Here is a 24,153-nt window from a genome sequence, read left to right on the forward strand (position 1 = left end):
GCGCGTGTGCAGTGGCCCTAGTGCCCTGGGCCCCGGCCTCTGTAGGCCGGCTCGTCCCAGGGCCGCGGTTCCTGCCCGTGCGCAGCTGGCACACGTCGGCCCCGCTGGGCGATGACTCCGTAGTGGAGAAGTCACTCAAGTCCCTGAAGGACAAGAACAAGAAGCTGGAGGAGGGCGGCCCGGTGTACAGCCCCCCCGCGGAGGTGACCGAGAAGAAGCCCCTGCGGCAGAGGGTGGTGGACGAGCTGAAGCACTACTACCATGGCTTCCGCCTGCTCTGGATCGACACCAAGATCGCGGCACGCATGCTGTGGCGCATCCTCAACGGCCATGTGCTGACCCGCCGCGAGCGCAGGCAGGTAAAGCGCCCTCTGCGCGTGGGGGGCCAAGCTCGGGCGTTTGTGGGGCAGACCCCAGACCCCCGTCTGCTGAATCGCACTTGTTGGCGGTGGACTGTGTCTGGCTCGTTGCTGGGCTGTGCGTGTCCTTCTGGGCTCGTTTTTTTTCCGTGTCGGGGTCTGTGCTCCTCCCCTCGGACTGCAGGGTGGTCGCGCTCGGTTCTCTGGAGCTTGCGGTAGGCATTTGGTGCACAGCCTCCAAGGGTTCTCTCCGGTTCCCAGGTGCCCAGACCTGCTCTCTTACTTGGGTCTGAAAGAAGTCACTGACAGTCGTACTGTCAGCTTTTCCTCCCCCTTCCCTGTTTCTTTTCTTTTTGCTGAGTCCCAGGGGACAAGGGGCAGCTCTCGCTCTCAGTGCCCTAAGGTCCTCCAAGGAAAGGCACAGAAGGGCCCCTTCCCTCAGAGTCAGCCAGCAGAGAGTTCCTTTGTGAGAAAAGGGGCACTGACCACACCTTGGGAATTAGCCGTTAACCTGTGAGAGTAACTGGCTTCTGATTTTTTACTCTTTCTTAAGAATTTCATTGACAACACAGGTGGTTTAACTGGCTGGAATCTTCCAAGGGAAGCTGTTTTAGAAGGATGCAGATGGGTAATTTGAAGAAAGAACAGTTGGACTAGAATCTCAGGGTCATCCTGTTAGTATTTCCTGGACATTGGTTACAGAGCACATTGTCTTCTGGGCAGTGACGAGGCGATGCTGTAGCACTCAGGACTCCTGCCCTCCCTGTCCCGTTCTGCTGTGGAAGTTACAGGGTTTTCGCTACTTCATTGAAGACAGTGTGAGCTGCTAAGGAAAAGTTGGAGCAGCTGAGTAAGTCCCAGTTGCACGGACCGAGGTTGTGGTGGCTGGTCCCTGCTGTCAGCATTGAGAAGAGGGTTTGTGGAGCTGTGCTGCTGTTTTCTCGGTTTGGGGCTTCATAGATACTGTGAATTTGAACAAAGTGTTAGTGATCTTGATCATCACAGAGAAGTGACTCTTAAAATTATGATATTTACAAAGGTAAAGAAAAAAACACATTAGAAGTTTTAAAATATATAAAGTTTATGTAAGTATTATTGAAGTGGAAGGTGCATTTGAAATGTGAGTTCAAGTTTATATAACTGTTGAATGCTGGCTCGTCATGTTCTAGAGAAGGACACGTGAGGGCTTCTGTGGAACAGAGGCATTGACTCTGGAACCAGGACCTGCAGTACTCAGTGCAAGGAGGGTTTCTGTCCCCCAATGCCCACCCCTGACTCAGGAGATCCAGCTTCCACACCAAGTGCATTACAGTGACAGGAGCAGGTGGTGATGCTGAGGGAAGTCACGGTGTGCCTGCACTGCCTGGACAAGCATGTGAAGTGGCTGTGTAGGAGACTGTCTCGGAATAAGCCTTAGTTCTTGCCCGAGTTAGCCTAGGTTTCTTTCACACACCTTAGGACAGTGTGCGCCTGAGGGCCGGCCCACTGTAGAGGAGGTGTGGTCTAGTCAGAGGATGGTAGGAGCCCAGGTCTCTGTCTCCACCTGTGCTCACGGCTTCTCTCTCCAGGGCCTCTCCCTCCAGGGCGGTCTCTGAGGAGCTTTCTTGAGGTGCAGCACTCGAAGGTTGACCCTTCATCACACAGTGATCCTAAGAGTTGAATGTCACTGTGCAGCTTCCTTATGAGTCCCAGGAATTAATCTGGTATTTTGTGACTTAGTGAGGTTTTGTTCAATGGCTCTTATCTGGTCCTTGATCCTTCCTACTGTTGAACCTTCTGCCCCCTTTCAATTTGGTGACCAGGCCTAGTGGCAGCGACACCCTGATAGCAATGAGCACACCTGGCTGCCAGCCCTTAGCTTCTGGTCGCCCCCATGAAGAGGAACCAGGGCTCCTTGGAAAGCACAGCTGGCCAGGACTGAGAGGCAGTGTGACGGGATGGGACTGTGCCAGAACACGAGAGGCTTGAGAAGAACCTCGACTGGCCAGGGGTACAAAACGGCGTTTTTCATGTTTCCCAGCAGTGTTGTGTGGTTTCCTACCTTTTGGTGCTATTATAGGTGGAATTATTTTTCACTGTGGTAAAATACACAACCTAAGTTTTACTATTTTAATCATTTTTAGAGATATAGTTCTGTGGCACAAAGTCCATTTTTGTTGTGTGACCATGACCGCATCTGTCTGTAGGACTCTTTCCATCTCCCCAAACTGACACACTGTCCCCGTTGGACGTCAGTGCCCCCTCCTTCCCTGCTCCTCACACATTTTCCTTTTTGTCTCTGAATCTGACTACATTAGTCACCTTGTGTAAGTGGGATCATGCAGTGCTTTTCTTTTTGTGACTGGCTTGTTTATGCACCAATAGTTAGGCCAGACCTGAAAGAACATGTTGTACGGTTCCACGTGTAGGAAATGTCCAGAAAAGGCAAATTTGTAGAAGTACATCAAATTGTTGTTTGCTAGGGCTGAGGGGGAAATGGTGGTGAGCTACAAATGGGCACTGTGGAACTTTTTGGCATCACGGAAAGGCTAAAGCTGGATTTTGGCCATGGTCTTACAATCTGGAAATTTAACCCAAATCATTGAATTATATACTTAAAATGGGTGAATGTTATGGTAATAAGTTAAACGTCAGTAGAACTGCTAAAAATGTTAACGTAGATATGTCATAACACACAGGCACCCATTTGAAGGGTCTTTCCATGACCAAATCTGGGACCATTTGAGCATAAACTAGAAACAGGAGTGAGCTATAAGCTCACAAAGACTGTGGGGCTGTGAGCCTGTTTCATGATAGATAGAGAATGCGTGCAGGAGAGGGCAGAGCCAACACGTTGGGGGGGCTTCGTTAGGAAGTCGTGTGCTGGGGGCATTGGAATAGAGACTGGTTTGGAAGAACCATGGATGCGTGATTTAGGGAGAAAGGTGGTGGTAGTGGGGCCTCCAAGGGTTTCCTCACGTGTCCTTGCCCCGCCCTCCGGAGAGACGTTTCTGCTGTGGCGTTGCTTGTCCACGGGGTGAGGACTTGGAGGGGAGCACGGTTGCGGCCCTCGGAGCCACGGCAGTTTTAGTGGAAGCAGCGTTACACTGGGTGGTGACTGCACGGGGAGGAAGTTTTGCTGCCTGTGCCCGGGGCTTTTGATCACCTCCAGGTTCCATTTCTTTAATGGCATCAGCAGCAGTGTGTTCATGTTGATGAAGCACTCGGATTGTTTTTCTAGTGATTGCTGTGTTGTATAGTCCTCAATCTGACCATCTCAGGAGAAACCAGAGAGAGGCACAGCGTTCGGGGTGGGTGGTTTGGCCACAGCCTTCCCAGCAAGGACTAGTCCCCACCTGTCGCTGTCATCAACTGTGTCTGCCTCACCTCTTTCCACAGAGCAGGACCCCATGGTCCCTGGTCAGTGCTTCGGGGGGGAGGGCCCTGGCGGCACCCAGTGGTGTGGGTTCCACTCCACACCTGGGGTTAGCTCCCAGCCAGCTTTGCAGAAGGCCCCGCAGAAAGTGATGGCCCCCGGGAGTTGTCTGTTGGGCCATCTATGGCCTGGAGCTCCCAGCCACACACGTCGTGCCACCAGTGACCTCTGACCACGCTGCTCTTTGCAGTTTCTCCGGATCTGCGCTGACCTCTTCCGCCTGGTGCCCTTCCTGGTCTTCATCGTGGTGCCCTTCATGGAGTTCCTGCTGCCTGTGGTCGTGAAGCTCTTCCCCAACATGCTGCCGTCCACATTCGAGACCCAGTCCATCAAGGTGATAGCCACACGTCAGGCACTAGATGCTTTCAAGTTTTGTGTCCTGCGTGACCGTCAGCCATGCTAGGAGTATTTACCAGATGTGGGGGCTCGGGTCTGTTTCTCTTAAACGTGTGTGAAAACAAGGTTTCCCTAGATCCGTGTCTCCAGGCCGGGCCAAGACCCATTCGTGGGGTGGGATGGGGCCCCAGCCATGCGGACCCTGCCTGTTTCAGTCTTTGGGGACACACCTGCCCAGCCATGTGTGGATTCCTGGCCAGCCCTGCTCCGGGTCCCTGCAGTGTGTCTGAGACCAGGAGCTGGAGGAAAAGGGTCCATCCAGCACGCCCCCCGTGAGGGGGCTCTGGGCAGAGGAGTGCAATGCCCTGTCTCCCGCAGGAGGAGAGGCTGAAGAAGGAGCTGCGGGTCAAGCTGGAGCTGGCCAAGTTCCTCCAGGACACCCTTGAGGAGATGGCCCTGAAGAATAAGGCTGCCAAGGGGAACGCCACCAGGGACTTCTCCTTGTTTTTCCAGAAGGTGCCCTGATGCTTCGGAGCCCCCGTGACCTCAGCCCACTGGTCCTTAGTGCTGGTTAGAGCCTCGGGCCACCTCCCTTCCCTGGGGACGGTCCTCATTGCCATTCTCCCTTCTCTACTATGGGCACCAGAGGCCCTGCTATGCTGGTGGCCACTGCCACCCAGGGGTTTATGGGGGGCTCCCTCCACACCGGTGAGGTTGAGCCTTTGTACAGAGAACTTGAATCTGCTGACATTCAGGTACTTACCTGTGTCTCCAACTTTGCAGCAGCTCCGGGGGAGGGAGAGTTTGGCAAATGAGGAACCTGAAACCCTGCAGTGTGACAAGCATGGGGGCCGGGCGGAGGAGAGGACAGACCACAGGCTGTTCCACAGCCATGTCCAAGCTGGGGAGAGGGTTGCAGGGCCTCCTGCCCAGCAGTGAGAGGCCCAGCGCCTCTTCTGGTTACCAGTCATGCCCTGCGGTCCGGGCTGCCCTCGAGGCTCGAGTCTGAGGGGCTGCTGTGAGGTTGTGCCTGATGGTCCAGGCACTCCCACTTGTCTTCCTCATGTCCTCGCTTGGGCCAAGTGGCCCCTGAGCCTGTGAGGGGTTGTGTGTGTGCGTGTGCGTGTGCGCGCGCGCCTGTGCACACTCTGGAGAACAGGCCCCTACTGTGGGTAACACTTAGCATTGCTCCTACAGATCCGAGAGACCGGGGAGAGACCCAGCAATGAGGAAATCATTCGTTTTTCCAAATTGTTTGAGGACGAGCTGACCCTGGATAACCTCACACGGCCACAGCTGGTGGCACTGTGCAAGCTGCTGGAGCTGCAGTCCATGGGCACCAACAACTTCCTGCGTTTCCAGCTCACCATGCGGCTGCGCTCCATCAAGGCCGACGACAAGGTGAGCAGTAGGGGACCTTCCCGTGTCGCCAGGTACTCACTGAGAAGGTGAGTTCTATGCCTGCCTCATGCTCTATGGGATGAGCGTACCGTAACTTATTAATCTTGATTTGAGCCAGTCCTTTGCTTCCCTAAACAACACTCCAATGAGTTTCTTTTAACATGGATTTTTGCCCAAGATCTTTGATAATTTCCTTAAAATAGTGACCTGGAGTTGGGCCTCTGAGTAGAAGGCAGAAAGTCAAAAGCAAGTGCTGGCCCACGACCATACTGCTCCCTGGCCCACTTGCCTGCCCACAGCCAGGCCTGTACTGTGTGCCCCGAGGGTGCTTCTAAGAATTCATGAAACAGCCCCCTTTCTCTAGTAGCTCCTCTTGCCTTCAAATCTGTGGTGTCTGGTGTTTGGACAGCTTTCCCCAGCTTTTCACTTCAGGCTTTCTGAGTCCTTCCACCCGCCACACGTTCGTCATCTGGCTTCGAATGAGTGTTTAGTCCACAGTCTGTTTGTCCCACCTGCTTATGTGACCCTTGATCTCCTCTCTTGCCTTGTTTGGGTGAAGCAAGTATTATTTTGTTATTCCACCCCCCCCCCCCCATTAGCCTGTTACTTACTTGTCATTTTGGCAGTTTCCCTGAGGTTTACAGCACACTTTCCCACCCTCCCGGCAGTGCTGGCTCCTTCCCAAGACTTCTCTGCACATGTCTTCGCCTGGTGTTGTGGCATCTCAGGCCCCTTGATGAATACTTTCCTCCCGTGCCATCCTGCCCCCGTTCCACCCAGACACCTCCTCCCTGAACTGCCTCCTTGTGACTGCTTTTCTTAGTTTCTCCTGTGTGGGGATCTCCCTTCCTTTTGGTTTTCAGGGCATTTTTGCCAAGTATAGAACTCCAGGCTGCCATTCAGTGGGGTGGGTGGGCCTGTTACTGTTCCTTGGAAGGTGTCCATCCGGCAGCCTCTCAGGTTGTCTTTGTTTTGGGATTTTAGCCATTTTACAATGATAATTTGCCATTTTTCTGTTTACTGATCGGGGTGCTTCCACCACCTCACTAAATTCGCCCTCCCCCCCACTGCCACATTCTCCGCTGGACCCTTTACCATGTCCTCACACACTCTTCTCTACATATCGTCTTGTCCTTTCGATCATTCATCTCTTCTTCTGGGTTTAATTACTCTTTTAACTTTTTTTTAACTTTTTTTTTTTTTTTTTAGTAAGTCTTTATTGATTTTATAGAGAGGAAAGGAGAGGAAGAGAGAGAAACATCAAGCCTGAGAGCCATTGATCAGCCACCTCCTGCATGCCCCTTGCTGGGGATCGAGCCCACAGTTGGGGCATGTGCCCTGACCGGGAATCGAACTGCGATCTCCTGGATCATATGTCAGTGCTCAAGTGCTGAGCCACGCCGGCTAGGCCTCTTTTTTTATTGATTGATTTTAGAGAGACAGGAAGAAGGGGGAGAGAAAGAAACCAATTTGTTGTTCCACTTATGTATTCGTTGGTTGGTGGTTATTGTTTTAATTTTTTTTTATTGATTTCAGAGAGAGGAAGGAAGGGAGAGGGAAAGAGAGAGAAACATCCATGATGAGAGAGAAACATCATCAATTGGCTGCCTGCCTCCTGCAGGCCCCCTACTGGGGATTGAGCCCACAACCAGTCATGTGCCCTCTCTGGGAATCAAACCGTGACCTCCTGGTTTATAGGTCAACACCCAACCACTGAGCAACACCAGCCAGGCCATTGGTTGATTCTTGTATGTGCCCTGACCAGAGATTGAACTCACAACCTTGGGTAGCAGGATGATGCTCTAACCACTGAGCTGCCTGGCCAGAGCATGGGTTTAATTACTCTTAAACCCATTCTGAGTTCTTCATTTCAACCCTAGGAATTCTGTTTTGGGGTGTGTTTTTTAAGATTTCAGTTTTCACATAAAACTGTCCATCTTGCCATCCGTTTTCTTGAACATGCTAATCTTGGTTCATGTCTGATTGTTCCCGTGACAGTGTGAAATAGAGGTCTTTTTTTGTTTGTTTTCTGTCTTGATTTTGCTTGTATGTAGTATTGTTTTTTCAAATACAGACACTGTTTGAAACACTGTAGAGTTCCTGAGTGGCACAGCCCCCCAGGAGAAGTCACTGTATCCCCATGATACAGATGCACCAGGCTGGGCCGGTTTTTCCCTGGCTGCCCATCTGCTGTGTGGAGTCTCTGCCTGGCCCTTCACCTCTGCCCTGCTCAGCTTGAGACCCAGCACCAGGGTTGTTTCCTATGCCTGCCCTCTCCCTGGGCTGTAGCCCTCAGGGCTTGCCTGCCTCAGCAGCCCCTTGACTCCTGCTGTTTCTTCTTAGCCTGACAAGATATCTCTGCCTCTTAGCAGTGGCCTTTGGCCTGGACTCAGCCTGCTCTGAGTTGGCACATGCCCTGGTTCCCCGTCGTTTCACGGATGGCCAGCCCACATGACATGGCTGCCTGGTCCGTCCTGGGCCACAGATATTCACTACCCCAAACCCTGGTCATCTCAGCTTTCTAATGCTCCAAACGTGACTGTGTTATTGTCCCTGCCTCTCCCGTTGTTCTCAGTGGGGGCTGGTCTGGTGAAGACAATGACTCCATGTGGCTACAACTCTCGGGTTATCCCTAAGTATTTGTAAGGACAAGAGGAAATTGTCTTTGGCATGTTGTGAATTTTGTCCACAGGAGGGTGCTCAGGACATCTGCTCTTCTGGAGAGCCACGCCGACGTGGGCAGTCCCTGAGGCGCCGTCTTGCTCAGGGAGTGCATATGGCGTGGCTGCCCCACCTCAGGAGAGGCAGCTGAAGGGCAGACGGCCAGGGTTGAGCCTGACCACTCACTTGCTTTGTGACCTGGGACAAGTCATTTCACTGTGGAGTGCATCAGCTTCCACGGGAATGGAATGGCAGCCAGACCTCGGTTGTCGAGAAGGTGGAGTGGGCACACTTTCCCCTGGACAGGAAGTAGAAAATACAAGAAGACTGAGATGTGAGAAGATGACCCTGGGACCCAGGAGCAGCACAGTGGGTCATCTTTGTGCCTCATAGGTCCCAGCCTTGGGGCTGAGGAAGCTGGCAATCCAGAAACACCGTCAGGTACAAAAGCCTGCTCTCCACCACAGACCAGGACGGGTTGCCCAGCCACACACCGCAGGGAACACTGGCCCTGCCCCCACATACAACAGTGGGTGGGGGCCGAGACCTCCACCCCACCTCCAGTTCTAAGGCATTCCTTCCGCCCCTGGGGTCGGGTCAGCAGAGGCCAGGTGGGGCCAGTAATGAGGTTCTCCTGCCTCTCCCAGCAGGGGTTGTCTATGATTCTTGGTGGGGAGCTGGAACCTCACTCACCCCTCCCAAAAGAATACAAATGTAGAACTGTAGACCCAGACACATGAGTAGTCCCCCCCGAGGGGGTCTCCTGAGACCCAGTGGGAAGCCTGGCAGGAACGAGGCAGCACTGTACCTCCCCCAGCAGAGGGTTTACCTGGGATGCAATTTATGAGGTTGACTGATGGCACAAGGAGCTCAGTACCAGTGAAAGGAGCCTGTTGTTCATGGTTCCCTAGAAACAGTCACAGCACCATAGGCCTATAGGAGACCTTGACACACCCAGAGCAGGAAGCAGCAGAAGCAGGGAAGGAGGCGGAAGGGGACTGGGCCTTTGTTACTATGGTGGGGGTGGCCAGCTGGAGACGTTGGGTTGGGCAGGAAGTGAAACACAGAGGTTGGAGTTTGTGGTCGGAGGATTTGAAATACAGTTTTCGCGCGCCCACGAAAACTGGGCCACCAGGGAGATGCAAATAACTTTGGCCATTAGTTTGGGTCAACAGATGCCAGATCATCAATTACAGGATCTATAAAAGTTGGTTAGAACAGTGCCCCTTAACCCCACACGTCAGAGGGAGCCAGCTAAGGCAGACAATTGAAATAATTGTCTCATAACATTCAAAATGCCTAGGTTTCAGTAGAAAATTATTTCCCATGCCAAGAACCAGAAGGATCCCAAAGTGAATGAGAATGGTCACCAGTGGATGCCAGCACTGAGGACAGGTTAGAGAGGCCAGGCACAATCTGAACGCAGCCACAGGAACATGCTTCCCCAGCAGTGATGGAGTGAACTACGTGGAAATGCAGTCTCAGCAAAGAAGACAACAAAGAAGAACCCGTGGAAACTTAGTGGCATCAGCCTACCATCCAGGAGATCGTGGTTCGATTCCCAGTCAGGGCACATGCCCAGGTTGCGGGCTCAATCCCCAGTAGGAGGCGTGCAGGAGGCACCCAATCAGTGACTCTCATCATTGATGTTTCTATTTCTCTCCCTTCCCCTCTCTGAAGTCAATAAAGACATTTAGAAATAAAAAAAGTACCATCCAATATACAAGACTCCGTGGGTGGGCCCTACAGCAGCATGGACAGGACAAAAGATAGGGGTCAGTGGACTTCAAGGTAAAACAGTAGAATTCACCCATCGAAACAACAAAGAGAAAATAGTGAAAAGTGGTCAGAGCCTCAGGGACCTGTGGGATTACTGCAGAACTTTTCATGTGTCGTGGGGTTCCTGGAAAGAGAAGGGACAGCAGAGCTGGAAAAGTGTGCAAAGTAATGGCTGAACACCCCACAAATTCCTTAAGTTCTGTGAGCTTAAGCAACTGAGGGAACCTCAGAGAGGATAAACCCAAAGAAATCCACACCAAGACACACCATAGTCAAACTAATGAGCACTTAAGGACAGAAATAATTTTGAAAGTGACATCTTACCTGCAGGGAAAAGAATACAGATGCAGAGCTGTTGGCCCAGAGCCCTGTGTCAAGCAACAGTATCCTATAGGAAGGAGGGGGAAACCAAGAGGTTTGTCACCAGCAGGCACGTCCTAGAAGAACCTGAAGGGAGGTGTCCTCTAAACAGGAAGGAAGATAGGAAGAAATGGGACATCAGGAAGGAAAAGTGAGAAAATCCAACAGAGGCTCTTCCTCCCTGTGTGTCTTCTACATCAAGTTTGGTGGTTCAAGCAAAGACGACAGCGCTGTGGCATGTGGCTTTCTATGTGAGTAGAATGGAAGACGGTCAAGGGACGCTGAGGGCAGTGGGATTTCTACAGTTCACCAGGACTGGAACAGACTGTGGCAAGTTACACACGTGTAGTACCCAGAGTGGCCACTGGAAATGCCATGTGGTCACTCATGGTCCATTGGCACCAATTCAGCGCCAAACAGGAATCCCCAATGTGGGGTGCAGTGAAGAAGGAAACTATTCAGTGCAAAACAGCTCAATTGTGACGCAGCAAGGCTGTGAGAACAGCATGGCTGTGAGGCAGCCCTGGGGCCAGGCCCCTGTCCAGCTGGGCTGCCCTGCCCTGCTGCAGTGAGACATCTCCGGGTTTCAGCTCAGTGGAAAGGGGAAGTGTGCTCCCAGAACCAGAGGGGAGCTGGCTTACAGACAAGTCCCTGCCCTGGTTCCTGATTGGTCCATCCTCATGCAAATGAAGGCTCCAAACCCTCACAGTTTGATTGGTCCAAGAGGCACTGTCCTGATTGGTTAAAATAGACATTCTTATTGGTTGGTGAAGAAGATGGGCTGTAGATACAGTTCTGGTTGGGTGGGGAAAACCTCGGTCCTACTGGTTGAAACAGGATTCCAGGAAACCTTTATAAGGGCTGCTCAGATGGCGGGGACACAGCGCAGGCAGGCAGTTCAGGGTGGAGGCCGGTAGGTGAGAGCAGGCTGCTCCCTGAATGTGGTTTTTGTGAGAGGCCCTTGTGTAGATAATGGCTGCTAGACTCTGTTTTTGAAAATTTGAGCCCAACTAGCCTCCAGGATCCCTTTTTAGTAGGTGTTTTCTTTCTTGGGGTCCACACAGAAGGAGGTCCACCCAGAAACACGAGAGGGAAGTCCCATTGGGATTTACGTAACCCACAGGAAGATGGGGACCAGAAAGCAGACAGGCAGTTTTTCATAAGAACTGAAACAGGGAACAACCCAGATGCCCTTCAGTGGACAAGGCATTAAAGCAGATGTGCATGCCGGGCAGTGCGACGTAGCACAAAGTGCAACAAGGTGGGGGGCACGCCGGCCATCTGCGTGGATGGGTCTTCGTGGGATCCCGGTAAGTTACGTGCCGCACGGGGGCATTCACACTCGTGCGTCAGAGGGCAGGGGAGTGCAGACCAGCTGCGTGGGTGTGAGGTCCAGGGCGCTGGCTGTGCACAGGGCGGCCTGACGGCCTGTGGGCGTGGAGGCTTCTGGCCTGCAGCAGCCTGGCGTCCCCTCTGGTGGTGGTTTTGTACTGCACCTTGTGAGATGTCACCACGGGAGAACCGGGAATCTGCATCTGTTATCACCACCTGTTCATCTGCCACCATCTCAAAATAAAAGCTTAATGAAGAAAGTGGGTGGGGCGGCACTGTCTCTCTCAGGGTCACGGCCAGGTTGGATGGGTGGACTGAGGTCTGGGAGTGGGAACAGACAAGGAGCCACTGCTGTTCTTTGTCTCCTCCCTCCTGTTGCTTGCACGGTCCCCTTGATGCTGCGGCCCATATCCTCTGGGGAACTCCTGTCTGCTTGTCCCTCCTCCCTCCGGCTGGGGAGAGCTTCCCAAAGACCTCCCTTTGTTAGACGGTTCCTGTCCCTGCAAACCCAGAACTGGCCTTGGTGGGGGTGGTTTATCTGTTACTTAACAAAGCACATTAGGAAAGTGGCTTATAATTGGACAGTTCCCAAGCATGTCGCCATCAGCACCATAACCCTCTAGTGGCCTTTCAGAAGAATAATGCATTGATTTTCTTTTCCAGCTGATTGCTGAGGAGGGGGTGGACAGCCTCAATGTCAAAGAGTTGCAGTCGGCATGTCGAGCGAGAGGCATGCGGGCCCTGGGTGTCACGGAAGACCGCCTGCGGGACCAGCTGAAGCAGGTGCGTCCTGGTGGGGCAGCTGGGCCAGGCGTGTGGTCTGAGGACCCTTCTCTTTCATCAGACCAGCTTAGGCTCCTGTGGGAAGACCCGTGGGTGGCAGCCGGGCCTTGGGAGGCCTCGCCTTGGCCTTCCCCTCCCATCTGGCAGGGGCCTGGATAGGGTGTCTCGACTCAATTCTGTGGCACCCAGTGTTCACCACCTGTGAGGGTGGCTCTCGTTTTTGTCAGCAGCTTGTGGTAATGTTAATGTCCTTGAAAAAGGATGTCTTCTGCCCTTGGGCATGTCTCTCACTGAGGTCAGGTTCTCAGCCCACCCTGCCCCTTCCAGCACCTCGGGCATCTCTGCCCCCCGACAATCAGCCCTCGTGAAGCAGCATTCACAGCGATCCTCCTTTCACGTCGGGAGGCATAAAGTGCAGGGTGCCAGGCGGTCTGCCTCTTGACCTCCAATGCTGCTGGCACCCTCAAACACGGGTCACATCAGGTCCCCTCTGACACAGATGTGGTCTGTTACGCAGTCTGTTCCCACCTCTCCACTTATCATTGGCTGCTGCACCTTCCACAGGGTCCCTGGCATGCCCTGCTGTGTGCGGTGATTGCCCTGTTTTCTACTGAATGTGCCAGGCCTGCTGGTGCATTTCCCACCTTCCTGGGGCTTGCTCGCAGCATGTGGTTCAAGTGCTCTCATCTTTTCTTTCTCTGGTGGTTTTACTGTCCTGAGCACCTTTCCCTATTCTTCAAGTTCCATCTCATTTCATCTGTCCTGTGTCCAGTTTTTGTCCAAACGTTGTCAGGGCCTCTCTTGTCAGTTTGAGTGTTGTCTTTTTGTGATTAAAATAGCCTAAAGGAGTCCTTGGTGCATAGTAGGTGTGTAAGCCCCGAGTGTTGAGTGAATTCACAAGTATCACCTGCGGGGGTCTTTGTCCCACTTTGAAGTGAAACTTCCTGGCAACAAATCTCATCTTGCCCAGTGTTTCCCGACCCTGAGGCCTGGCTTCCAGGGTGTTACCTCAAGGTCTTTTGGGGTTGTGCTCGGCTGACTCAGGTGGGCATCGAGTCACAAAACGAGGCAGTAAATCAACCTTTCAGAGCTTGAGAATGCGTCCCAGTGGAACGTGGCTCCATCTACTCAAGTCCTGTTGTGCCAGTTGCCGCCAGTCCCCTTTTCCTCCCCTCCCCGCAGCCAGACCAGAACAGGCAGCAAAGTTCCAGGGCCAGAGCCCGTCCAGGTCCCAGGTGTGGGCGGGACAAGGCCCACAGGTGAGTCTGGGTATTGACCTCCAATTCCAGTGGCTGGAGCTGCACCTGCACCAGGAGATCCCTACATCGCTTCTCATCCTGTCCCGCGCCATGTACCTCCCAGACACCTTGTCGCCCGCCGACCAGCTCAAGTCCACGCTGCAGACCCTGCCAGAGATTGTGGTACGTATTACTGGGAGACCGTTCTGCTGCGCACTCTAAGGGGCCCTCCAGTTTCTGAGGGTAGGGACCACAGAAACACCCACCCCTCAGCCATGGGAACCCTTTGGTCCACAATGCACCTTTCCCTCCTCTTGGGTCTGTCCTTTCTCTGAACAGCAAGGGATCCTCAGCTGTGCGGAAGGTGATCCTCGGGCCTCGTGGTGTTTCCTAGCTGTTGGGGGCCTCAGCAGAAGCCTGGGTGTCGACAAGTCAGAATTGGGGCAGGGGGTCTTTGTGGGACTCTGGCAGTGGCAGCCCATAGGCTCACGCCCAGGTTTGCCCTCTCTGAAGGCGAAGGAAGCGCAGGTGAAGGCAGCAGAGGTGGAGGGCGAGCAGGTGGACAACAAGGCGAAGCTGGAGGCCACGCTACAGGAGGAGGCAGCCATCCAGCAGGAGCACCGGGAGAAGGAGCTGCAGAGGCTCTCAGAGGCCGCGGTAAGTGGCCCGCAGGGGGAGCTGGGACATGGCAAAGGGTGCCTGCTTCACTGCTGCAGAAACTGTCTCAGGACTGCCTGGGGCTCTGTAGGTCCGGCCCCTCTTCCTCTGGAATACTGGGGCACAGTGGGGGCAGGAATGCTCAGGGTGCCAGGGGGGTGAGTCAGCTGGCTCTGCCTTGGTTTGGGCTCTGGTCAGCACAGCAGGGCCAGCTTAGCTGCTGGCCCAGGCTGCAGATGTCTTCCGGCTCTCGACACACGTTCCCATAAGGCGTTTATTCGGCAAGTTCTAGGGTAGCTTCATGCAGTGGTCAGGACAGGACTAAAGAGGACATGAGGTGTGGTGGCTGCTTGTGAGGCCTGGGTGAGTGTTGAATATTGGTGCACAGCTGTGCACAGCTGCTGGCTGTGTAAATGCACTTGGTCACTCTACATCATCTGTCTGGAGGGTCCTGCCTGAAACCTGCGGAGGCAGGTCCCCACTGCCGAATGACAGGCTTTATGAATCTCCACCACATGCAGGCCTGTTTAGAGAGTGCCTGACCAGTGTCACACCAGTGCCTGTGTGGACACCATGGGAAGCCGTGGGTGTGGGTGGCACTGAGCTGGCCCTTCCTGTGTTTCAGAAGGAAATGGCGTCTGAAGTGGCGGAGGCTGCACCTGGGAGGCCTGTGGCCGAACTGCAGCCAGAAGTGGCCAACATCCTGCCGTCAGAGGACCTGAAGGACACCGCCCCCATCCTGGAGGGTGTGAAGGTAACTAGCACTCACGCATGCCCAGGAGGGATGCAGGGCAGAGCTGAGCATGGGTGAGGACGGGCCAGCTTGTAGACTCCTGGGGACATGGGCAAGGAGGTTGCGGCTGCAGGTTGCAGGTGTTCCTGGGAGGCCTGGTATGAGGACAGCGCCTGCACCTAGAAGGTAGAGCTGAGGGGGCTGCTTCTCGGTGCCCAGGCCCTCTGTGCTCAAAGTGCCAGGGTACCCACACAGAAAGGGGTCTGTCTTCTGGTCAGCTGGGCTGGGCAGTGGGAGGGGACGCTGCTGTGGTCCCTCCACAGAGGCCCACCTCCTGTCACTTTCTCTGGTGGCCTGGGCTCCAGCACCCCAGCCTGTTATGTGCTGTGCACCCTGGGGGTACTTGTCTCTGGGCCTTGCCGTCCTGGTATAGCCTGTTCCCCTCATGGAACTCCTGTCTGGAACTACCAGGTGGGCCAGATACAGGGAACACCTGGACAGAGCAGCTTCTGGGGCACGTTGTAGGGAGGAGATGTCTGCCAACCACATGGCCACGTCCGCCTGGCAGCTAGAGTAGGAGACCGGGGTGGCAGATTTATGTCTGGGAATTCCACGAGGCCATGAGGGCTGCCAGGGAGGAGGGGGTGTGTTAGGAGGTGGTGCTAAAGGATGGGTAGACGAGGCCTGAGGATTGACCCCTGATGGGCAGTGTGGGTTGTCAGTGGCCTTGGCAAGAGCAGTTGTAGAGCAGAGAGGGAAGCAAAACTGTAAGGCCTGGGGGTTGGGGTTCGGGAAGATGCAGATATTCCCGAGCAGAGACAAAGCACCCAAGCTGGGTCTTCGCATTGAACTGTGACCTGCGAAGGCAGCATGCTGGGAGGTAGGCAGTGGGTGGGGTGTGGCTGTCCAGAGCCTGGCCGGGCTGCTTTTGGATACGGGCATGGCTTGGGATTAGCCTGGGGGGCCTCTCTGCTTCATTCCACTGATGGCCTTGAGGCCCAAAGAAGGAGGAGGGAGGCCTGCCCACTCCTGGGACATGGCCTGGGGGCGTATGGAAATAAGCAGGTTACCCACATGTTGAGACCCAGGAGGAAGGAGGGAAGTCCCAGGAGCCTGGCTGAGCTGGGAGGAAGGGGGTCCTGGGAGTTTGGCAGAGCTGGACTCAAAGGGCAACCTGGGAGGGGTTAGTGACTGAGATACAAGGGTCATTTTAAGGGGATGTGGGGCTGGGTTAGGGACACCTGAGCAGAGGTGAGACAGGCTGGGTCCATGGAGTGGGGTGTGGAGAAGGGGCACCTGTCAGTAAGTGGGGCCAGGATGGTTGGCTGTCTTCATGGAAACAGATGCATCCCATTTCTGATAGTTAAAAATTTAGATGTCCAAGGACGATGAGGCCCTGGCCTGGTGGCTCCGTAAGTTGGTGCCTGGCCCCACACACCAAAAGGTTGTGGGTTCAATCCCCGGTTGCGGTGTGTATGGGAGGCAACTGATCAGTGTTTCTCTCTCACATTGACAGTTCTCTGTCTCCCTTTCTCTCTCTAAAATCAGTAATTGTGTCCTTGGTCAATAAACGTATTCTCAGTGATGATTTTTTTTAAAAGGGACAGTGAGAACTCACAGGAGAACTTAGGAACTAAGGGTTGCCAAGGATTTATTAGCAGGAAGCACAGACCTTTAAAATGACAGTGAGGAGCCTGGGTTCATTGGAAAGATGCTATAAAGCGTGGGACCCAGCGCTCTGTCCCTGTGGGCCCCACAGGCCTGGCCATATCTGGGTGGAGGAGCTAAGGAGCTCTGCCCGTCAGGAAGTGCAGTCTGGCTGAAAAACCTTCCACAGCGGATGCCTTAGGGCCACCTGGCTTCCCAGGTGAAGGCACTGGGAGTCCACCTGTACGGAAGAGTCCTTTACAGGGCTGCAGAGTTCTGGTAGGACGTTGGGAGAAGGGCTCTTCCCCAGCTCGTTCTGAGATGAGCATTGCCTGAGGCCAGAACCAGATGTGAGGAAACCACAGGCTGGTGTCTTCCAGGAACAGGGGGAAGAGTTCTCAACAGACTTACAGCAAGTCAGGTGCAGCTCGTCTGTAACAAGGGTAAAGCCTCGCAATGGGGGTTTCCAGGGAATAAAAGTCAGTGTAGTTACTACGCTAACAGGAGAAAACCACATGTGGTCCTTCCAGTGGGCGCAGAGAAAGCCGACAGCCCAGGACCTGTAAGAAACTTCTCAGTCGAGGAGGATGCCCCTTGTGGGGACAATGGTGCAGCCGTCACCCTCCCCATCCCCTTCTTGCACTGAAGGTCTGGCCAGGACAGGTGGGTAAGGGGAAAAGCAAAACCACACCTATCAGAAAAGAGGAAGTGAAGTGGTCTTTGCTCACAAAGGACGAGAGCACCTGCAAGTCAGTGACCGTCTCTGCTGGTCATGAGTCATCAGAAATGGGACATGTCAAAGTGTGTCACAGGAACAGCTGAAAAATGAACAGCTCAAGACAGGTTTAAAAACAGGTCTGGGACACTTGCACACTGCGTGCTGGAGACACTGTGCAGGTGAGTCAGAGCCAGGTGAACGGCGATTGCTGCACCGCAGGTGCGGGGACTCCGGAAGATGCGAGTTCTCCAACTGCTCTGTAGATTCAAGACCAGCCAGATAGATCCCAGCAGGCCCTTCTGTTGAAATTCAGAGTCACGTGGAAACTTACATGGGAATTCAGGGGACCTAGAGTAGCCAGGAGAGGGGATGAGCCGCGTGGTGTCTGCACTGTGTGGAAGCACTTGGCCCTGACAGGGACACACGAATCTTGGAGTTGGGGAGCGAGGAGTCAGGAAATGCCTTGTGCAGAATGCCAGCACCACCACCTGGTCTCCTGGAGGCAGGGGCGAGGGTCATACATCGAGGGGCGTCGCGGGGGGACAGGCAGACGCTTCTCTCTGGACAGGGACGGTCTCACTGTTGTTCACATGTCAGAGGACACGGCCACTCCCGCAGGGGAGCGTGAGGGCTGGGCCTGTGCAGGCGCCTGAGGCTCCGCCACATGCAGGATGATTCCCCTTCATCTCAGTGCTTCTGCCTTGTCTCCTTCCAGGGAGAGGAGATCACCAAGGAGGAAATCGACATCCTCAGCGACGCCTGTTCAAAGCTGAAGGAGCAGACAGCGTCCCTGAGGCAAGAGAAGGAGGAGCTGCAGCTGCTGAAAGACGACGTACAGGACTATAGCGAGGTGGGCGCTGTGGGCGCAGGACTGTAGCGAGGTGGGCTGTGGGCTTGCTCTTAAGATTCTGGTTTCTGCTGGTTTCCAATATTACTTGCATCAAATATTTGATAAGCCAAAGGGTATAGTATGTTACCATTGGGTATTTGGAGAGAAAATGGATCTGGTTGAGTTTGTTCAGTAATTCTGCACAGCCACTGCGGCTGCCCCTGTCCTGGGAGCTGCCGGTCCCCGCTAGTTTCTCCGCACACGAAGGCGTCGGGTGAAGGACCTGGCTGGTTGGTAGTGAAATCTTATTTTCATTTCTGGTTTCCTGAAGGAGACTTCTTTCTGTTATAGTAGTTATTATTTTTATTATTTACTTATTACTATTATTTTTAAACACATTTTTATTGATTTCAGAGAGAGGAAGGGAGGGAGAGAGAGAGAGAGAAACATCAATGATGAGAGTCATTGATCGGCTGCCTCCTGCACACCCCTGACTGGGGATCGAGCCAGAAACCCAGGAATGGAACCACGATCTCCTGGGTCCTAGGTCAGTGCTCAGACACTGAGCCACGCCTGGCCAGGCTATGGATTATTTTTAAAGGAAAACATATCTTTTTTATCAGTATTCCTAATCTGACTTGAAAGAACTGTTTTCACAGCTCTGTTGGGGAAAGTTGACTAATTTTGAAATTGGTAAAAGTAATTTGCCTTTTTTTTAACTTTCTCCTGGCAGCCTTTTTGTTCTTGAATTTTGTCAGAAATTAGGGGTGTATCATAAATTCAGCCTTTCCCTCGTCCAGCCCGCCCCCCATCTTCTTTTCCCCCATCTTTGCTCTTGGGAAAAACTGGTGTGAATTTAAGAAGATACTTACCATTCCTTGATTCTTTTATCTATTTATTTACTCTTTAACAGCTAGGAGGAGAGTTGAGGTTCCAGACAGACTCCGTTCCCTTTGCTAGAAAACAGGTTTGAGTTTGCAGAAACCAGAGCCATGTGTGCTGGATACCAGCAGGCGGTGCCTCTCATGGTGGGCCCCGAGGTGTCTGCTCCACCCACAGTGGCAGCTTGTCACCCTCTGGACACCAGATTGAATTAATTAGGTTATAGGGTAAACTTTATTGTAAGTTTTTTTATTTTAAGACCATCTTTTTACAAAATAACTTCATTAGGACTTGCAAGAGATTAAGAAGGAACTTTCAAAGACTGGCAAAGAGATGGAGGTGGAAGAGTCCAAAGCCAGCAAGAGGCTGACCAAGAGGGTGCAGCAGATGATCGGGCAGATTGACGAGCTGCTCGCACAACTGGAGGCGGACCAGCAGGCCGGCAAGCTGGGCCCGGCTGTCCCGGGCTTGCCCACGGGGTAAGTGTGGGCGTGGATGCCAGGGCTGAGGACCAGAGGGCTTAAGTGCTGCTGAGTCCAGTGCATTTGTAGCCCTGGTCCTGGCTGCCCTGCCTTTACCCAGTGGTTCCAGCCAGAAACCCATCCTGTCAGCTTCCCTTCTCCATATGTTTCCCCGGCAGCTATTGTCCTCTCTCCCTGTGTGCCCACACTGTGCCCCTGTCCGCTCGCCTGCTGTATTCACCTCAATCCACATCTCTCCAGGCTGCTGGCCAGCTCACAGCACCCCTGGAAGCTATATCTGTCCCCCTTCCCACCACACTTCCCCACCCTCCAGCCTCAGTCCCCTTCGGCTCCAGGGACACACAGTAATCACCCCCATGCATGCACTGGGTCTGCTGCACTGGTGTCCCAGAATGAAACTACCCCACCAGTGGTGGTAGCTGACTCTCGGTTCCCCTGGGGACCAGGCTCTGTACTGTCCTGTCCTTGGGCTGGAGGCCTTTTGCCCCTAGACAAGGTCAGCGTCCCCTTTTGGGTTGACCTGCTGTGTGTATGGGCCCACCTGCCCTCACTGGTCAGAAAGCAACAGCCCCCCCGGCGCAGACAGACTGGGGAACACCGCCCAGGGAGTACCGGGCTCGGGGGCTGCACACGCAGCACCTGGGCCAAGGGCTGGTTTCTCTCTGTCCCAGCTGGCTGGGTGTCCCCACAGGAAGGGGCAGGGCTGACCTGGGAGCCTTGAGATTGGGTGCAGGCCCTGTCACATGCGGACTCTCACCCTGCACCCCCCCTACCAGGGAGACTGACGTCAGCGTCACCGAGCTCGTCAACGCCATGAAGCAGATCAAGCACATTCCAGAAAACAAGCTCATCAGCCTGGTCTCGGCACTAGATGAGGACAGGGATGGCCGGGTCAACATCAACGACCTCGTCAAGGTGGGGTGGGGCTGGCAGGGCAGGCAGACCCCCGGGGCGGAGGTGCGCTGGACAGTCCTGAGGCCTGGGAGGTGACCCTGAGGGCACCACTGAGGTCCCTGGTGCGAAAGCTTGGGCAGCCCAGGAGGCTTGGAGCGGGAGCCCCCCACGAGGAAGACCGTGAGACAAGCGCTTTTGCAGAAGTTCTGAGGGTCCTTGTCTGTCCAGCTGGTTAGGAGTTTCAGCTAACTCGGTTCGTTGGGAATCGAGGCAGCAGCAGGTGCACATTCGAACCGTCATCACTCGCCAGCTGCCCAGGCTGGGAGTGGCAAGTCCAGGCCACCTGCCCCTTCCCTGGGGCTCCTCCTCAGATGTCCGAGCCCTGCACACCCTGCACTCTTCCTGGGGGAGCCTCCTGGGCAGGCCCTGGACGGACAGAGATGTGTCCCTGCAGCCTGGGCCCTGGGGGAGGCACCGTCCCCCTGGCAGCTTGTAACCTGTTGTGGGGCTATGAGCCTTTTGGCCCGTGGGGTGGGGGCCAGTACTCTGAGGACCAGGGCAGTGGAGGCTCCCAGGGGCCCTGGTGGGCAGTGGAGTGCTTGGGTGCCGGTGGCCGTCCCAGCCTGGTGGTCAGGGGAACAGCCCCCCTGATTCCTTGTTGTTCTCTTGTGTGTAGGTGGTTGAGCTGGTGGATAAAGAGGACATTCACATCTCCACCAGCCAGGTGGCAGAGATTCTGGCGACGCTGGAGAAGGAGGGGAAGGTGGAGGAGAAGGAGAAGGCCAAGGAGAAGGCAGAGAAGGCGGAGAAGGCGGGGAAGGAGGCTGCCGAGGTGAAGGGGTAGCCGCCCGCCACCTGCCCTTCTGCCGCGAGGAGACGCTAGTAGTGACACGTCTATATTTTGTCTGGAATAAATCAGGAACTTCCACCATCAAGTAATCTTTAATGTTCGTCATTCCACGAAGAGTCAACCAGTCTGGAGCCCCCGAGCCTGCAGGGAGCCGTGTCTGCGTCCTCGCCGTGGCCACACACTGGCCTGGCTCAGAGGTGGCTCGGGCCTGCGCCTGGTGGTGTCTGTCCCGGAGGAGAGGCTGGGCCGTGGACCCCTCAGCTCCGGAGGAGACCCTGGTCTGCAGACTTGGACTTGAATGTCTGTGTCATGTCTCCAGAGCCCTGTCTGACCACTGAGAGAACGTCCCTGGTCGCCGTGTGGCCTCGCAGAATCACGATCGGGCAGGAGCGTCCTGTCACGCGGGGTTCCTGTCTGTGTCAGCTTTCTTGATTCACCTTTGATTTTTACCTAACCCTTTAACCAATTACCCGCAGTCTGCCTGGCTCAAGCGTGGTCTCTAATGTAAAGCGTGTCGTGACACTAATGAAGCGTTGACATTTGGAAATGTATTGTGCTGCTGTGGCTCTTGGAACATTTCCTAATTTGGGTGGTTAGCACCTCGCTGTCCCGTGGGCGATCAGAGCAGATACCACTGTGCCTGTTTAGCAGTGGGTGCGGCCGCCAGGCGTCACCCTGTCACAGCTCTGCGGTCCCGGGGCCTCCAGGTACCCACCATCTGCTCTCCTGGGCAGCTCCTTTCGAAGGATCAGGCAGGTGTCTGCTCCCGGCCCTATGGTGGGCACCCAGGGGCTGGCAGAAAGGCTCATTGTGTAGCCCTGGTGTCCCGAGGGCTCAGCACCTGGCTCTCAGGCAGGGTGGCTGCGTGGGGTGGGCAGGGCCAGGTGTCCTGTGGCCTCAGCTCTGTCTGACCTTTGAAGGGAAGACTTCTTTTAGGGGAATCCAAACATAGGGTTGGAGGACAGGAATAGAGCGGCCAGGTCAGCTGGGCGAGGAGGGCTCAGAACTGATAACTTCTAAATTACTTGAAACTTTATTAGGCCCTTGAAGCAGAGACTTGACACAATGTAGGAGTGAGATTTTGTATCCTCAGGTGTAACCTCTGTACGTCTACACTGGGTCCTAAAGGATTTTTATTGCAGTTCTGTGAGCAGTGCGCTCCCGATGCTTCTGGAGTGTCTGTGGGTCGTCTCATGTATTTCGTGGCCTGGTTTTCAGCTGTAAGGTGTCTTTGCCCATGAGCTTGGCCAGTGTGCCCATGGACGGCGGCCATCCTACTAGTGAGCAGTACCTTGGGGCCCCATCAGCTGCGCCTGGCTCCCGTCCCCATCCTTGCTGCCTTGCCAGGCGCCCTGTGTATCCCTCCTGTGTGCAGCCGCCCTCCTGGTTGTCTGCAGCTTTGAGGAGCAGCGTTTGCCCCCCTGCTGCAGGGGCTTCATGCTGCACAGGCGCGAGCTGCTAGCAGGAACCTTCAGCTTTTGTAAGGTTGGCCGTCTCTGCTACAGGCTTCCCCTTCATTTTGTGTTTGCTTCTACTGTATTGACCTTGACTCACTGCAGCTGAGACCAGTGTGCGGGTGCAGGTGGATCTAGAAATGGGAGTCTCGCCTGACGAGGGGTTTAAGAAGCTCCCGCTGTCGGGAGCGTGGTGTCTGCCTGCTTGAGAGTGAGATGGGAATTCTTAGCACATGTGCCCTCCCCTCCCACAGGCCCGCTTTTCAGTAGAGGTTCGGGGGACTGCACGTGGCTTCCACAGTCACATGGAGTCTTCCATTCGGGATTTGTTAACATGCTGGGCCCTGCCACTGAAGAGCTTCAGGCGTGGTTCTCACAGCAGGGCCCTGCCTCTGCCTCCACGTGTCCTCCAGGGGCCCCGGCTTCACATGTTTAAGCACTTTTCTCAGAAATAATGGCTTTATTAAAATATCAAATTAATGTTCCCATAACAATTCAAAGTAAGACGTCAAGGTGGAAATTGTCACGACTGTCTGCGTGTCTGCCTGTGACAGCTGTGTGGCCCAGGTCTGGCTCTGCCTCCCTGCAGAAGGGGGGCTCTGGTACCCTCACCTTCCGGGGCGCAAGCCCTCGCCTTGTTCTTTGTCAGTGCTCTGCTCGTCCCCCTCACACTGTGCTGGTGACAAGACACCCAAGCTGATGTAAGGCCAGGGTTGAATAAAGTGTTATCTTGATGACCTGTCGCCACTCGGTGATTGATTTGTCCAGCTAGGTGAGGTGGTTGCTGCCTGACCAGGCCCTCCCCCACCCGACCCTCGGTGGCTGCCTCGAACCTGGGGGTCACCCAGACAGCACAGTTCTGTTCTGCAAGACTGAGGCCCCTGGGCATGGAGACAGTGCTGACCAAGGGTGTGGCCCCCGCTGCCTTGGGGGGTCCTGGAGGAGGTAGGGCTCCTACCACGGCCTGCTCCCCAAAGAGCCTGAGGGACTGTGGGCAGGGGTGCCTCTCCAAGGTGGAGAGCTGAGGCCTGGCTGGGAGGGCCGCCTGGCAGAGGGTCCCAGTAGCAGGCAGACAGGCACAAAGTGGTCTCCCCTGTCCTCCCAGCCCCCTCTAGCCCCTCAGTGGATAGGACCCCACCCTACCCCAGGATGTTGAGTCTCTCAGGGGGCATCACCCCTGCACTGGTACCAGGCTCCTTGGGGGACAGAGTGGGCTGCTTCCACCGTTGCCGACGCCCAGCACCCTGCCTGGGGGCCGCCCTCCACGGCTTCCCATTCCTCTGAGACCAGCCCAGGCCTCAGCCCTTACCCTCCTCATGCCTGGCCCCCGGACCAGAGGTGCC

The 24,153-nt window shown here is 54.7% G+C and overlaps 1 protein-coding gene across 1 annotated transcript; it reads left to right on the forward strand.

Annotated features, from left to right (window-relative positions):
• The first annotated feature begins 217 nt into the window (after positions 1-217).
• On the forward strand, positions 218-23,562 carry LETM1 (leucine zipper and EF-hand containing transmembrane protein 1). The gene is made up of 12 exons (XM_016195885.2): positions 218-359; positions 3,965-4,108; positions 4,489-4,626; positions 5,308-5,511; positions 12,307-12,426; positions 13,716-13,847; positions 14,178-14,321; positions 14,947-15,075; positions 18,135-18,269; positions 19,419-19,609; positions 20,389-20,527; positions 21,183-23,562. Exons 1-12 carry the CDS (start codon positions 306-308, stop codon positions 21,348-21,350), a joined length of 1,698 nt encoding a protein of 565 aa, XP_016051371.2. The 5' UTR covers positions 218-305; the 3' UTR covers positions 21,351-23,562.
• The last annotated feature ends 591 nt before the right edge of the window (positions 23,563-24,153 follow it).

The sequence above is a fragment of the Miniopterus natalensis genome, chromosome 1 (genome assembly GCF_054644295.1).
Source record: "Miniopterus natalensis isolate mMinNat1 chromosome 1, mMinNat1.hap1, whole genome shotgun sequence".
Lineage (NCBI taxonomy): Eukaryota > Metazoa > Chordata > Mammalia > Chiroptera > Miniopteridae > Miniopterus > Miniopterus natalensis.